At 50.4% G+C, this 14,802-nt stretch overlaps 2 protein-coding genes across 4 annotated transcripts in view; one reads left to right on the plus strand and one right to left on the minus strand.

Annotated features, from left to right (window-relative positions):
- TSHZ1 (teashirt zinc finger homeobox 1) overlaps window positions 1-1,117 on the minus strand; it is a 79,824-nt gene extending 78,707 nt beyond the window's left edge. Inside the window, exon 1 of one of the 2 annotated variants that reach the window (XM_066246719.1) lies at window positions 1,004-1,117. The gene's annotated coding sequence lies outside the window, so the exon portion shown is untranslated. Of the gene's footprint in view, window positions 1-688 lie in introns of both variants that reach the window. The other variant, XM_066246718.1, reaches the window with a different exon arrangement.
- Window positions 1,118-1,133: 16 nt separating this feature from the next.
- On the plus strand, window positions 1,134-10,844 carry PTGR3 (prostaglandin reductase 3). 2 transcript variants are annotated; one of them, XM_066246721.1, is made up of 2 exons: window positions 1,134-1,487; window positions 7,740-10,844. In XM_066246721.1, the coding sequence occupies exons 1-2, from the start codon at window positions 1,279-1,281 to the stop codon at window positions 8,662-8,664; spliced, it is 1,134 nt and encodes a 377-aa protein (XP_066102818.1). In that variant the 5' UTR covers window positions 1,134-1,278; the 3' UTR covers window positions 8,665-10,844. The 2 variants fall into 2 exon arrangements, with proteins under 2 accessions (XP_066102818.1, XP_066102819.1); XM_066246722.1 differs by lacking the exon at window positions 1,134-1,487 and adding an exon at window positions 1,499-1,654.
- Window positions 10,845-14,802: the final 3,958 nt, after the last annotated feature.

Consider the following 14,802-nt stretch of genomic DNA (forward strand, 5'->3'; position numbering starts at 1 on the left):
TTTGAATGAGGAAGGGCATTGGGTGGCTTTTATATTTTAGTAATTCATGGGTACATGGAAAGCAAGAGGTTTTTTAATTAAAATGTATACCTTTAATAAAAAATTCAGGATGGACTTAGCTCATCACACAAAAATGTGGAAAGTATTTAATCTGGTCCCTCTATGAAAAGTGAATTAATTATTTGTTCAATATAGACAATTAGTGAGAAAATCGACATGATGCAACTGCAGCTCTTTGTGGCTGGATTATAAAATGAGGTCTTCTTACATCATTGCAACGTCTCCAATTAAGTCCCTCGGCATCCGCACCTAGAAGTTGAAAGTGTTTATGTGCTCTGGGAATTTGGCCCTCCGGTTTACAATATGTGTTCTCTCCCAAGTGTTAACCTGTAACTTTCTTGTAGAGGGTACTTAAAAACATTCATGGAAAAACATGAAATCTAGGCCAAGATAAATAAAATGGCTTAGTTCGTGCAACTTGAATGGGACAAACTTAGGGGGTAGAGGAGCGGGCAAGGCATCCCAGATACTGAGGGTCGGGGGCCAGGGACGCAGGATGCACTGGGCGCCACCTCCCAACGCCCCCGTTAGGTGCTTGTGCGCGCGCACCGGCCCCGGGGGCTCCCCGCGAGGCCCGGGGACCCGGCCGTGCCCCGCCGCCCCGGCCGTGCTCGGGGTTGATTCGTACCACCTTGCAAGGAAGTGAACGCTTCGCACGGGAAGGGGAGGCGCCTGCGCCGGCCGGCGGCCCGCGGCCGCCGCGCCTCCGAGGACGCCCCAGGCTGCCGCCGGCTCGGTGCCGCGGCGATCGCGGGACGCGCGGGTCCCCTAGGCGCCCCCCTCACCCTTTCGAGGAGTCAAATCCGGCTTTTAGAGCGTGGGGAGGGTGGGGATATCCAGTGCCTCCCTGGCGCTGGGAGGAAGAGGGAGGGCGGAGAAGCTCCCTGGCCAGTCTGCGCCGAGCAGATTCAAACCAAAACAAAAAGATTAAAGGAGTAGCTACCAGGGCGGCGGCGGTCCTCCAGCCAGGACCCCGGGGGTGGCGCGTCCGGGAACCGCGGGGGCTGAGTGGACTCCTGGAGCTGCGCGCGGGAGGGGGGAGCGAGAGCCCGCAGTGGAGGGGAAGGGTGGGGAGCCCAGGGGGAGGGAGCGGGCCGGAGGAGGGGCGGACCCGCCGGCTCCGCCCGCCCGCCCGCCCGCGCAGAGCCGAGCCTAGCGGCCCGGGCTGGTCGCGACCTTGGCCTGCGGCGACGCAGAAAGCGGGCGCAGGCGCGGGCCATGCTGCGACTGGCGTCCGCCGGAGCCCGCACCATCGTGGACATGTCGTACGCCCGCCACTTCCTGGACTTCCAGGGCTCCGCCATCCCCAGCGCCATGAAGAAGCTGGTGGTGACTCGGCTGAGCCCCAACTTCCAAGAGGCCGTCACCCTGCGGCGGGACTGCCCAGTGCCACTCCCTGGGGACGGAGATCTCCTCGTCCGAAACCGGTGAGCCCGGCGCGCGCCCTTGCCCCGGCCCCGCCTCTCCCAGGCTGTCCGGGCCGCCTGCGTCCCCACACCCCTGCGCGCTCCGGCGTACGGCCTGACTTGGCGAGATCCCGGGAAGTTGAACCCGCCGCCATCTGGCGAAGGCGAATGTAATGTGACTGTTGCTGGTATGAATATCCGATGCCACTGAACGTCCTCATAACTGGGGGTTATTTTAATTTGGGATTCTCCTCCCCTCCCCCTGCCCTCCCTCCTCCCCCTCCCGCTCCCGAAATAAAACCGACGGGACCTAGAAGCGGAGGCTTCCCTCCCGGCCCACCCGTCCGCACTCAGGGCTCCTGCGTTCACATAATCTTTAGGGTGGAGCGGGAACAGCCTGGACCTAAACGGCGACGTTTAGGTAACGTGCTTTGGAGGAAGGAGGCCGGGGACCCGGCTGGCGTTTTCTGTCCGCTCCAGGTTGGCAGTCGCCTCGCTATTGGCGGAGCCTGTCTTTGAGTGTGTTGGTATGCACCTTGCCGGTGTCGTCTGCGTGTTGTCAGTGCCGTGTGACTGTTGTCTGTGCCCCCGAGTGTAACGAGAGGCGCGTGGCACGCGTCCCTGGTGGCGGGGCCGGGGTGGGGGCATGGCTGCCTTTGCCAGCACGTTCTGCAGACCTTCGGGAACACTGGGGTCGTTGCCGACCTCTCACTGTCTTTTCCACCCCCCACCCCCCCACACTCCTCACCGTAATGCCTTTCTGCCTCACTAATCTTTAGTAACTGGTGAAGCAACAGGAAGGAAAGGGACCTCACCAGGGGAGCCAGGCCGGCGGGTCTCTCCAACGGGGTTCACTCGCTGCGGGACTTGAAGGCGGGGCATGCCCGGTTCCTCCATCCCTTTCGCTAGAGCAGGACTCCCCTGCCTAGTTCCTGTCCAAAGGGTTATAGTGTTGCATGTTTCAGGTTGAATAATACTCTGAAGGGAGGAGAATGTTCTGGTTTTAAATTGTGTGCTAGGAAGTACTCTTAAGTCCCCTGCAAGGACGAAGGACAGTGTGTACCCTACCTAAATATGTAGTTTGATGCAATGTGTAATCGGTCCATTTTGAAGATTAATAACAGCCTTCCCAATAAAGACTGTAAGACTGAAGAATTCTGATCATGATACAAAACTTTTGGAAACCTGTGGAAATCGTAAAAATGTAGTGAGCAAAGAGTGTAGGATGTGAGTGTCCTTTAAAAAGTTTGCAAGGATAGGAACTGCTTCAGAGGGTCATCTCTCCGTTTGGGGACAACGTGCTAAGGCTGTTGAGGACGTGAGTTTTACCAAGTTAGAAAGGGGTGCCTCTGTGTGTTCAGGCAGAACATACAGACGACACAAGTGATGTGCTGGAAGCGGAGGTGAGCTCCAAACAGATGTGAACAGGCAAGAAGTTTCACATCGGTTTTTATTTCCTTTTTCTGATGAAGCACACCATCCACTGACCACTGATGTAAACACACAAAACCAACTTCTTGAATAAAATCCCTTTTAGGAAAAGGGGATGGGATTGGGGGGGCACTGAGTCCGGCAGGCAGTGAAAGGTGTGAGGTTAGAGCAGCAGCAGCACAACAGCAGCAAGGAGGGACCACCCGCCAGCGTCTTCTTCACAAGGTTCTTCCTTCCCGGCAGCTCGGGCTCTACTGGCCTCTCTCCTTCCAAGTGTGCCTCAACTCCTCAGGTGTCCGCCCTCCTGAGACTTCAGTCCCTTCACACTCACCGTTGCCCCTCACTGTTCTTCCCCACAGGGTGCCCGGTGTCCCTGGGGCTGCATCACCAGCTGGAGTCTCTGGATTCTGTGGTCAGAGCTCTGGACCACTGGGTCTCACGTTTGTAGTTCATCAGCTCGTGTTGCTTTAAGATCCATGCCATTTTCCCCTCCACCTATGCCAGGAATCCTTTTAATATAAATAGTATATTGATATATACAACTTGACCTCTACCTTCTACCCTTGAAGCCCGGAACAGGAAGAATGGAGCCTGTTTTCTGCGCGTAGGGAAGGGGCAGAACCTCTGCTTCCCCTCTTCCCTATTCTGCTGGCAAATCTGCGCCGACCCCCCAATTGTAGGAAGATCCTTTATTCTTGCACACAAGGTCAGTGGAGGTGGCATTTTACAGACTCTATTTTTTTTTAAAGAATAGAGTCTTAATAATTCACTGCAGGTTAGTTCATCTTAATTCTAGACCGAATCTCCCAAGAATGCTGTTAATTGCATGAAAATTTTATGCACACGCTTCTCCTTTTTATCATGATAAAATCTGTTCCAGAAGGAAGGGATTCGGACCAAATTCACTTATTTGGGAAGGTGTGTGGAGGTCTGACTTTTTCTTTCACTTGAACCAATTGCAGACCTCATACTATCTTCAACAGAAAGTACAAATTCTTCACAGGGAGGGACGTGCTTTTAGGCTCCACAACGGTTAGAAAATTAAGTTTACCATTTAAGAAAGGTGTGAGAAGGGGCGCCTAAACTCCCCACAGACCCTACAATGGACGTTTCTTTCTCCAGCCTTCCTGTTCCATACCTCCAAGGACAACTTCACTGCCCCCTGGATTCCCGATCTCAGAAAAGAAAAAGGGAGAAAGGCACCCTCCAGTGAAGTCAGTTTGAGAGCTATTTTTAGCTTTCTTTTTTCCAGTATCATGGTGACACATTATTTCGTTTCCAAATATTTCTAACGATTTTCTGCTCCTGTGTAAGATAATGGAGCAAAGAGTTTGCAGGCAGGGAAAAGAGAAGGGGGGTGGGAGGGCGGGGAAGACGTTTTCCATCAATGGTTTGTTGCTCACAGGAGGGGAACAGTATTCCTGCGGGCTCTCCAGGCCAAAATTTCCTTACTTATTTCCCTTCTTCCTTTCTTTTTCTTCCTTTCATTTTCTTTTTATTTATTTATTTTTATTCTCTTAAACGATGGAGGGTCCAGTTTGGATGACTGTCTCCAAACCAGACCAGGGTTCAAGGAGTTTGCTCCCGGCAGCTGGAGTCTTCACCTTCGGTTTTGTTCAGCGAAAGCGTCCCCCTTGCCCCGCAGAACTGCCCTGTTTCACAGTCAGCAGGACGCAGGGGTTCAGCACTGTTCAATATAAACAAACGGGGTGATCTATATTGGGGGGCCAGGCCTGCCGCGGCCCATTTTTTCCAGAGTTCCTCCACGTTAGTTAGTCCTTTGAGTGGGTCCTGCCGTCGGATCGCTGGAACCTCGAACTCATTAAAAGCACTTTTTTTAAATTAAAGGGGCACACAGGGAGCCTCCCAGTGCGCGCATCCTTACCAGCGGGTCTTTCCTTTTTTTCCCCTCTTGCTCGCCCTTCTCTGACCAGGGCCCCCTTTCCCAAGGCACCGCTGCTCTTGAACTTGCTTCTACTGGAGCGGTAGCCAGTCCCCCGACCCTCGGGCAGCTCCTCCCAAAGCCCAGTAAGGACGAAGGCTCGATCCGGCTGGGGCGGGTCCCCACCAGCTTCGGGGCTGCGCAGCGTGAAAACAGGGTCCAGAGAAGGGCGGTGGTGGGGGGGCGCCCCGGGGGGCGCCCCAGAGGCAGGAGACTTTGGAGAAGGCTGCGATGTGCAGGGAAACTAGTCTCCACCAGCCAGAGACCGCTTCAGCCACGACGGAGGCGATTTGGAAGACCACAGAGAGGGGGGAGGGCGCGGAAAATGGGGGTGCCTATGAGGCCAAGGTCACGGTCCGTTGCAGGCGGGCCTCTGTCCAGCTGCGGCAACACCTTGGTGCGCCGGGTGCCCCAGGCTACCCAAGAAGTTCACTGCCCCTGGGCCGGAGCTCCATGGTGGGCGCAACCGCCGGACCCTTCGGGCCCAGAGAGGCCGAGGTCACGGTGGCGGGCTGGGCCCTCTCCCCAGCGCCTGTATGGCAGCCCCAGCCCGCTCCTGGAGTCGGAGACGCGACCGAGCCTCTCGGTGGTGGCGGTGGAGGGACCGTGCAGGACGGCAGGCTCGGCAGTCACCGTAGGCCAGGCACGTCCGAGGGAGACTGTCCCGGAAGCACCGACTTCCTACGCCCAGCAAGGCCGACCCAGGGTCAGCTGGGGAGATGGAGACAGGATGCCACCTGGACTGGGCGTGCAGCCGGCCTGCTGGTGTCCTGTCGCTGCTCTGGGGCGTGCCCCGGCTCAACCGCAAGGTCTGACTTGAGGTTTTAGGCAAAGCCCCCACGGCAAACTGAGACTTCTGCTGGTCGGCCGCAGCCAGCCACCTCAGCTGCCCGCAGAGCCCCCCTACACCCTACAAATACTTGGCCCTCTCTGTCCCCTCTGGCGCGCGTCCCCTCTCCATCCCCTCTCCCTTTGCTTTTCTGCGGGCGAGTGCCCTGCTGGGTCTCCAACCGCTCCCCGGGAAGTGCTGGGGCTGCGATTCCCGCTTTCCTGCTCCCCAGGAAGTGCTGGGGCTGCGATTCCCGCTTTCCTGCTCCCGGGTCCTAGGTGCGGCCCGGAAGAGTGGAGGGACTGGGGAGGGACCCGAGGGGCTGGCAGCCACTGTGGCGTCCCCTCCGAGTCCAAGGCGTGGTCTCCTCGAAGAAGAAAGACAGCCAGACGGAGAAGACCGGAGGAGCTTGGGAAGGGTTCATTGTGGGGGCCCTAGGTCCCACTTCTAAAGCAAACCGAGCCATCACTACCACCCGAGGAAGCCTTCCCCGGGGTTTGCATTACAGCCCGAGGCGAGGTCACAGAGAGGCGCTGCAGCTGGGCTGGGCTCTGGCTGCCTTCTAGAAAGACCGGCAGCATCTTCCGGGGAAGCTGGCCCTTTCCACAAAGACCCGGCCCTGAAAACTGGGTACACTTAAAGGAGAGGGAGCGGCCCCACCCCTCCACCCCCAAGTATCATGAAAGCATCTTGGTATCAAATGAGAAGCCATCCTCCCCAGCTCTCACGACTGCCTATCCTTGGCGGATACGGGATTCTTTGGCTGTTAAGGAAGCTGTGTGGTGTGCTAACTTCTGGAAGAGGCTTGACAGTGCTGGAAAGAACCAGTTTCCTGCTTTCTTATTTCTCCCCTGTGTGAAGAGCCTTCAGGACTGTCGCTAGGCAAGCCATGATATTCAGGGAGCATTTCTAAAGGCAGAGTATTACCAAGAGCATGGTGGGAGTGGATCCTCTCGCAGGGCCGTTTGGGTTAAGTTAAATTAAAAGTGAATTGTTTTAAAATGACCTACTTACCAGCTTTCCTCCACCCCCAGAATCCGCCATCCTTTCAATTCATTACAGGTGGAAATGACGGTTGTAGGGTCCTCCATGATGTGTCTAAGCCACCTCCTGACATTCTTAAGTAAACGACTTTTTCCCCCCTTATGTATCAGGATATTTTTGTTATGAGGTATACCGAGATGAAAAAAAAAAAAGCTGGTAAAAGTACCGGCCTCGCAATTAAATTGACTCTGGATACCAAAGTGGAAATAATCATCTGGTATTAATCAACATATGTCTCTGCTTCTTGTTGAGGGAGAAAATACAGTGACGTTTGCTTTCCTTTTCATCTGAAAAGGAACTGTAAAATGTTGAATGTTCCATAAAAATCTCTCTCCTCTGATGAGACAGTTTTTGTTCAATTAATCAAAGTGCATATTTTCACACTGGACATCGTTACATCAGAAAGGAAATGTGTGGCAGCCCCTCTTAACAATGTTTTGAAACAACCCTTGCAGTAATGACCTTGCACATTACATCAATCTTTAATAATATCATTGTCATTACTATTATTGTCTGAAGTGTTAAATTGTGGCCAAAATCAATACAAGTCTACTTCTTTGAATATATTTTATCCCACTGTTGTTTTTAACATCTTTGTTAAGAGGCCAATTAATTTCCAACTCAGCTTCAGTGAAGTTTGTGGATAAAGAAGGCATCCTGGCATTTTATTTTTTGCTTTTGATTTATTTCTCCTTTTGAAAGAAAGAGGAGGGAAATAAAATGACATGTGAAATAAATAATTTGATGTTTAAAGTGACTGAAATTATTCCTAAAGTGATGTCAGCAAAATTCTGATTGCAAATCACTGTTGAACTAATACTTGTTTAATGTCTTTTCTTCAACTGAATATCAGGACTTGTTTTTTTTGTTTGTTTGCTTTGTTTTAATTCTATCAGAATGCATAGCTTATCCAGCCTTCCGCTGTCACTGAATTATAAGGATTGTTCGAAGCAGACCATAAAGGCCTTAAGAAGGAAACATCTTAATGTATTTTTGTGTGTATGTTTGTTTGATTGTTTTCATCTAGATTTGTCGGCGTTAATGCATCTGACATCAACTACTCAGCTGGACGATATGACCCGTCTGTCAAGACACCCTTTGATGTCGGTTTCGAAGGCGTGGGCGAGGTTGTCGCCTTGGGCCTCTCTGCCAGTGCCCGGTTCACAGTTGGCCAAGCAGTGGCTTACATGGCGCCCGGCTCTTTTGCTGAGTACACGGTGGTGCCTGCCCACATTGCCACCCTGGTGCCCGCTGTGACACCCGAGTATCTCACCCTGCTGGTCAGCGGTACCACTGCCTACATCAGCCTGAAAGAGCTCGGCGGACTAGAAGAAGGGAAGAAAGTGCTGGTGACAGCAGCAGCCGGGGGGACGGGCCAGTTTGCTGTGCAGCTTGCCAAGAAGGCCAAGTGCCACGTCATTGGGACCTGCTCTTCTGCCCAGAAGTCTGCTTTTCTGAGATCGATTGGCTGTGACCGTCCCATCAACTACAGCATGGAGCGCGTTGGTCCTGTCCTGAGGCAGGAGTACCCTGGAGGCGTGGATGTGGTGTACGAATCCGTAGGGGGCGCCATGTTTGACTTGGCTGTCCAGGCCTTGGCCATCAAAGGGTGCCTGATAGTGATTGGCTTTATCTCCGGCTACCAGACTCCGACCGGCCTTTCGCCAGTGAGAGCAGAAGCGTTACCCGCCAAACTGCTGCAGAAGTCCGCCAGCGTCCGGGGCTTCTTTCTGAACCATTACCTTTCTGAGTACAGAGAGGCCATGGGCCACTTGGTCAAGATGTGTGCAAGTGGAGACCTGGTCTGCCAGGTGGACCTGGGTGACCTGTCCGCAGGGGGCAGATTCACGGGCCTGGAGGCCGTGTTCCGGGCTGTCGATTACATGTACATGGGAAGGAACACTGGAAAAGTTGTCGTTGAATTACCTCACTCTGTCAACAGCAAGCTGTAAAAACAGAACAATTGCATAAATCAAAGGAGAAGGAAAATGGGTACTTGTTGCAGCAGAATTACCCAAATCTATTTATATATTTTAGTTGGGAATGGAGAGAATAGTTCTTAAAACAAAACTAAGGTGTTAATGCATAGGTTTCTCTTTTTCTTTCCTTTTCCCTTTTTTTTTTTTTTTTGCCCCTCCTTGAAAAAAAATAAATTAAATGTGCTAATAAAACTTCCCTGCATGGCTCAGAGGTAAAACCTTTACATTCAATCCTTTGGTCATGGACAGTCTCATTCCAGATTTTATTGTTCCTGGGAAGTAAATTAATTCCTGATGCAGGAGCTGATCAAATCAGGATGTCTTCAGCTTGATGAGATTTTAAAATTGGGTCTTGAAAACAGTTCACAAATTCTTTGTTTCAGAAGAGTTTGGTCCTGGGCTAATAAATAAGTTAATAAGTGAGAGACAGTGGAAAAATCAACCATCTTTCAGAGTCCATATTCTCAGGAAATGGCCCCTCCCCCCCACCCCTAAATCACTAGCCGACTCTCTAAACAGAAATTTGGAGGAATTTCTCCCAAAACTTTGATTTTTTAAATGAGATTACTGGGGAAAAAATGATTACGTGAACACCGATCTATTTTAAAGAAGTTTCCTGTGTTTACGGGCAAGGCCCATGTGGGATGGAAAATGTCACTCCTCCTTTCAGCAGCAAATCAATCATCCTGAAAACTTCCAGGGACAAAAAAGCAGGTTTGTGGAAGAGCGGATGGGGGGTTGGGGGCACCTGAGAAGCTTTACTACGTGTCCGGGACAGGTGTGTGCTCCATCCACAGCGCGAGGGGCCACACAACCAAAGAGCTGCTCTGGGAACACCGCAGGGGAGTCCTAGCAGATGCGTGAGGTCGGACTGACTACACAGCACCGCACAGCGGCATGGGGACTAGAGCCATCGGCTTCGCATCCGAGACTTTTGGGCACACGGAGGTGCGTTTCATCTCTGAATCATGGGAATAGAATCGCACGAGCCTGGTTTCTCTGTTCCCAGTCTACTTGGTCCCCAGGTTCTGGTGGAGTGAGCCTCTTCCGGTCCCTATGGCCATGTGTCACACACCCGTGTCCCTGAGTTGAATGCTTTCTCTTCTGCGTCATGCCTATGACTGGTCTTGCAGGCCCCCTAAACTTCAGCTCCTCACAGAAGACTGCTCCCGCCTTCCTCGTGAACTTGGAAACGCCACGGGGACCTCGTTCTAAGCAAAGAAGGCAAAGCCCCACCAGATGATTTTTCAAAGCCTGGGGTGTTTCTGTGTGTCTCATCACATGCTAAACAAATAGGAAGACCATTAAAGGCGGTCCAGAAAACTTGGTGACCATATTTAATTATTATTATTTTTTTTTTGCCTTCCGTCTGAGGAGCAGGAGAATCCCACTGCTGAATAGCTGTTAGTCCTATTGTAAAACAGCTATTTTACAAGATTTGCTCATTTTCAGGTACCTAATGTCGCTGCTAGCGTGCATGCACAACAACACAATTTATATGGTAAATGGGACCAGATAACAGCTTCACTGAATGTTATGCCTGCACTGAGGTCAAATGTCACAGTAAATAGCAGGCGAATTATGGGTCACGCCCAAGTGTCACAACGGCACTGAAGACAAATGGTACTGAAGGCCATTGCCACCGGGAGGCCCGTGAGTTATGAGGAAGAGGCGCAGGCTGCTGCGAGGCTCTTTGTGTCCTCATTACAGCAAAGGGTTGCTGGTGCAGGGGACAAGGAAAGCCGTCCAATGTGGTCTCGGTTATTAATCTGTCCCTTTCAGACCTAATGGCTGCAGCAGGGTGGAGAGGAGCTCGGCCTGGCCTTCAGAGGCCAGGAACACGCCAGGGGGGGGGGACAGGTTTCACGAGCACCACAGCACCAGAAACAACTGGTAACGGGGAAAACATTGCCATCAAACCATTTCATCAAAGGAGACGAAACCAGACGTCGTCTGTCATCTCACAGGCTCGGCAGCTCCGTGATGCAGGTGGACGTGTGAAATCTCAGCACTAAGGCGCTTACTCCTCTCCCTTTGTCGGGGACGTGAGGGGGTAAGGACATGCCAACTACTAAATTGCTTCTCCTAAAACGCAGTGCGCCCCGGTTCCTTTCATTTTAATGGGAGGGTAATAAAGATGAAAGACCAACATTTTTTAATGATGGATCCCTTAAGCAGCAGAATAGAAATGTATTATGTTTTGAAGGAATACACTAAATTCAGCTATGTAAAAAAAAAAAAAATTTTTTTCAACACCCCAGTTTGAAATAAAGTCTAATCTGAAACCCTCACATGCTCTTTCTCTCTGCCCCCCATCCCCCCCAAACAAAGGAACTACATACAATGCAGGCTGTTTCCCACTTAATCTTAAGAAACAAGCATGAAAGATTCCACCTATTCAGATAATGCCAAAAAGATGTTTAGACTTTATTTTATATCTATTTTCTTCTGAAAAATGATTTGAAAATTGAAGGTCATAGTTCAGCACCAGTTTTATCTTCTGGGTTTATCATTCAAGACCAGCCTCTCATGGGAGGTGAGAGGGTGCCGTGCTCTCCGCACCTCGCCTCTAAACTGCGTTACATATCACAGAAAGTACATCCGTAATTCAGGGCAGCTGTCCGTCTTTGTTTTAAAGATGGGGCTGGGGGCTGGGACACTCAGGTGGATGAATTATTCTTTGGTTGTCAGGGTGGCCTTTGCCCATCAGCCGGGGGCAGAGGGAAGGAGTCCGGCTGTTCCTTACCATTCCCTGGGACTCCCAAGATCTGTTGTCGTGCGTGCGACAGCTATGGACAGTCATTCCTGGATCCCAAAGACGATGATTTCCACAGTGGACTCGTTTTGTTATTTAAAAAAAAAATCGGAATAGTTTGCAGAGCACCAACACAAGTTTTGCAGGGTGTATTTGTTCTATAAATTGTTATTCTACAATTTCCTCTGAATGGAGTTGCTCAGGAGGAGTAGGACTGAGCTCTGTGAGTGGTCTTACATTCGGTATTTATCTAATGGCAGTGCGGTGACAAGTAGCTGCTTCTTATTAAAATGAAAACCCTGCGTTATGTGCTTAAAGAACACCCCGCTAATGAGGGTGTAGTGTCCTCAGTCCGGCACAGATCTGCATTCTGCACCCCCGCCGCCAAGATGCCGGGAAGCTGACAAATGATGTCATTTAAGACGCATGCCTGCCGTAGGGACCTGCGTTTTGGCTTCCTGTTTCTGGCTTGTATTTGGTTAACATTTATAATGGCCACCCGACATGGAGTGGGTCATGTTTTAACCCCTTTGTAGAATTCCCAATTAGTCCGAATTTACTACATTTGGGGCCTTCAAGATGGGGCTGGGGGTGCTCAGGACCGATGCTCAGGACCGAGAGCATTTTTCTTGATCACTTTACCAACAAGGACATATGGGATAAATATGTCTTTGAGATTTATATAAAAACAGATGAGCAGTGTGCAACTTGCAGAAAAAAATATGATACAGAAAGACCAAGCACAATCCACAGTGGGCGATCATTTCTTAGGGGGTCCAATACAAGTTTTATGAAATGTAACCCAGATGCGAAATGGCCCGATTTGATGGATTGTAATTACTGTTTCCTATACTTTCCACACTGTTGTTTTATTAAATATCATTGTTTATTTATTTAAAGACAACATTTATCTATCATTTGTTATCTATGGTACTTATTTAAAGACACACCATTTATTTATGCAAAGATCATTTGTTAATTTGGGGGATTTGTTGGGAGTTCTCTTTTTAAGTTATATTTTTGGTGACTCATTTTTTTTTCTTTTGTTCCAGCCTAGAATTAAAAATGTAGCACCATATTTCAGAGGTCAATATGTAAAACCCTGTAGTATCAATACCGGGCAATTTCAACGTTGACATCTTTTTCACTAGACCTTTCCTATGATGTTATTTCAACTTACAAAAGAAAAATTGTTTTCTATTTTCTATGAGAACCTTAGTGCCATTACCATGAGCAAACTATGGGACATTGGCTAAGATAAAATAAAATAAAATTTTTCAAAGTGACAAAATACATCAAGAATATTTGATCAGTCTGTTTCAGTTCAAGTAATTCTTGATCTTAGAATTCTTGGGTATTCAAAGAAAGTCACACAAGGTACATGTTTCAATGATGGGTACCTGAGTTGTCCGTACCACCAGTTCACTGGATCTGACTGCTGATGAGATGTGACCCTAAGACAAACCGTGGCCTGGGGTTAATACTGTCCTCACATCTACTGCTGACACCACGAATGTGCCCACTGAAGACCAGTGCTGGCTCAAAGCATCCTGGAGGCATGGCCCCTCTTGGAAGCGCGCCGTGGGGCCGTGGGTCCCTCAAGCAGTAAGTAGGGTAAGTACTGCATGGAGTATAGTTTGAGGGGACTAGTAAGTGGCTCGTATGCATGGGGAGCCCTGAGCCAAAAATGCAGGGACTCCAACGGCCTCCCAAAGGAAGACTTTCCCTGGAAGGGCGGTATCTGACACTGTCTTTCTGCCAACATGAAATTAAAATAATAATTAAAACACACCCTGCTGATTGATGGTAGAATCTAACAAAATAAAAACGTAAGAGTTGTGCTTAGAGCTCAGAAATATGCCCCAAAGACCTGCCAGCTACTGTCCCCACCCATCCACAGCTCAACCCTCTCTCAGGGTGACTTGAACGAACCGTTCCTTTAGTCAGTGGGAAATGAGGGGGGTCCTTGGCCTTGCCCTCTGCACCACCGGAGTGGAGCTGGGAACAGTCTGATGCTCTCTGTCTTCCCTGAGTGAGAAGGTTCAGCTGTCCTCGAAACGATGTAATTTGGGATTTTTAAGGGACATCTCAGTCTACCCATTTTTCCCAAGAAGAAACCAAGACGAGGAAGAACAGGTCCCTCGTCCAAGGTCATGGAGTTCACGGGACCCAGGTGTTCTCCTCACGCAGGGCTGTCTGCTGAGGTCCCCCCGTCTATGCCTGATTAAAACTGATTGTCAGAGTAAACAGCTGGCCCTGTGTTATCAATCTTTTTGTGGATGAGATGACGACCAACCCAGGAAGAGTATCACGGTTCCGACCACCAAAGTGGGTTCCACCCAGGACCCCCCTTTAACCCACACAAGCCAAGGGTCTGGAGCGCCTGGCTCTGTGTCATCTAAACATCACATAACCTTTTTCTTTTTTTTTTTTTCTTTTTTCTTTTTTTTGCCGGGTGTGGGGGTTGAGTAACTCAATGGAATTAATCTGTGAATGCCACAATTTAGTTTTATCACTACAAGGAAGGTCTCTCCTATCAAGGTATTCTTCTATATTTTCAGATAACAAAAATCAAAGAAAAGCTTTATTTTCATCTGCTGAGGTTTTTTTTTTTCCTTAGAGTGACAACATCAGCTGACACCATTGCCTATAGAGAACCAATGATGTTTGACCACCTGCATCTTTGCAACTAGCTAGAATCTGAACCTGCCCCACTAAAATGGAATTCTGAGTCCCCCAGTCTCGGGGCTTCGGTGGATGGGGTGTGCGCGGTGGCAGCAATGGCAGCAGCAGGGAGCGGGCGCAGGCGGGTGAGGAGGGGACGTGTCTGGGGAGAGACATGCCTGGGTCCCGTGTTTCATGCTCACATGCTCACGTGCAGCAGGGAGCGGGCGCAGGCGGGTGAGGAGGGGACGTGTCTGGGGAGAGACATGCCTGGGTCCCGTGTTTCATGCTCACATGCTCACGTGCAGCAGGGAGCGGGCGCAGGCGGGTGACGAGGGGACGTGTCTGGGGAGAGACATGCCTGGGTCCCGTGTTTCATGCTCACATGCTCACGTGCAGCAGGGAGCGGGCGCAGGCGGGTGACGAGGGGACGTGTCTGGGGAGAGACATGCCTGGGTCCCGTGTTTCATGCTCACATGCTCACGTGCAGCAGAATCCCCTCCCCGTACAAATACAGATCGTGATTAAGGCTCGGAAACCAGCCCTTCAAAACGACACGACATTGAACAGTCATGTCTTTCTCCATCACTTCTGTCTTCCCTGAACTAATGCATAACAAGCGTCAACTTGCAACTTCTCATGAGCAAATCTTTTCCCAACAGAATCGGCTTCTTTTTTTTTTTTTAACATTG

This window comes from Saccopteryx bilineata, chromosome 11 (assembly GCF_036850765.1).
Source record: "Saccopteryx bilineata isolate mSacBil1 chromosome 11, mSacBil1_pri_phased_curated, whole genome shotgun sequence".
NCBI lineage: Eukaryota > Metazoa > Chordata > Mammalia > Chiroptera > Emballonuridae > Saccopteryx > Saccopteryx bilineata.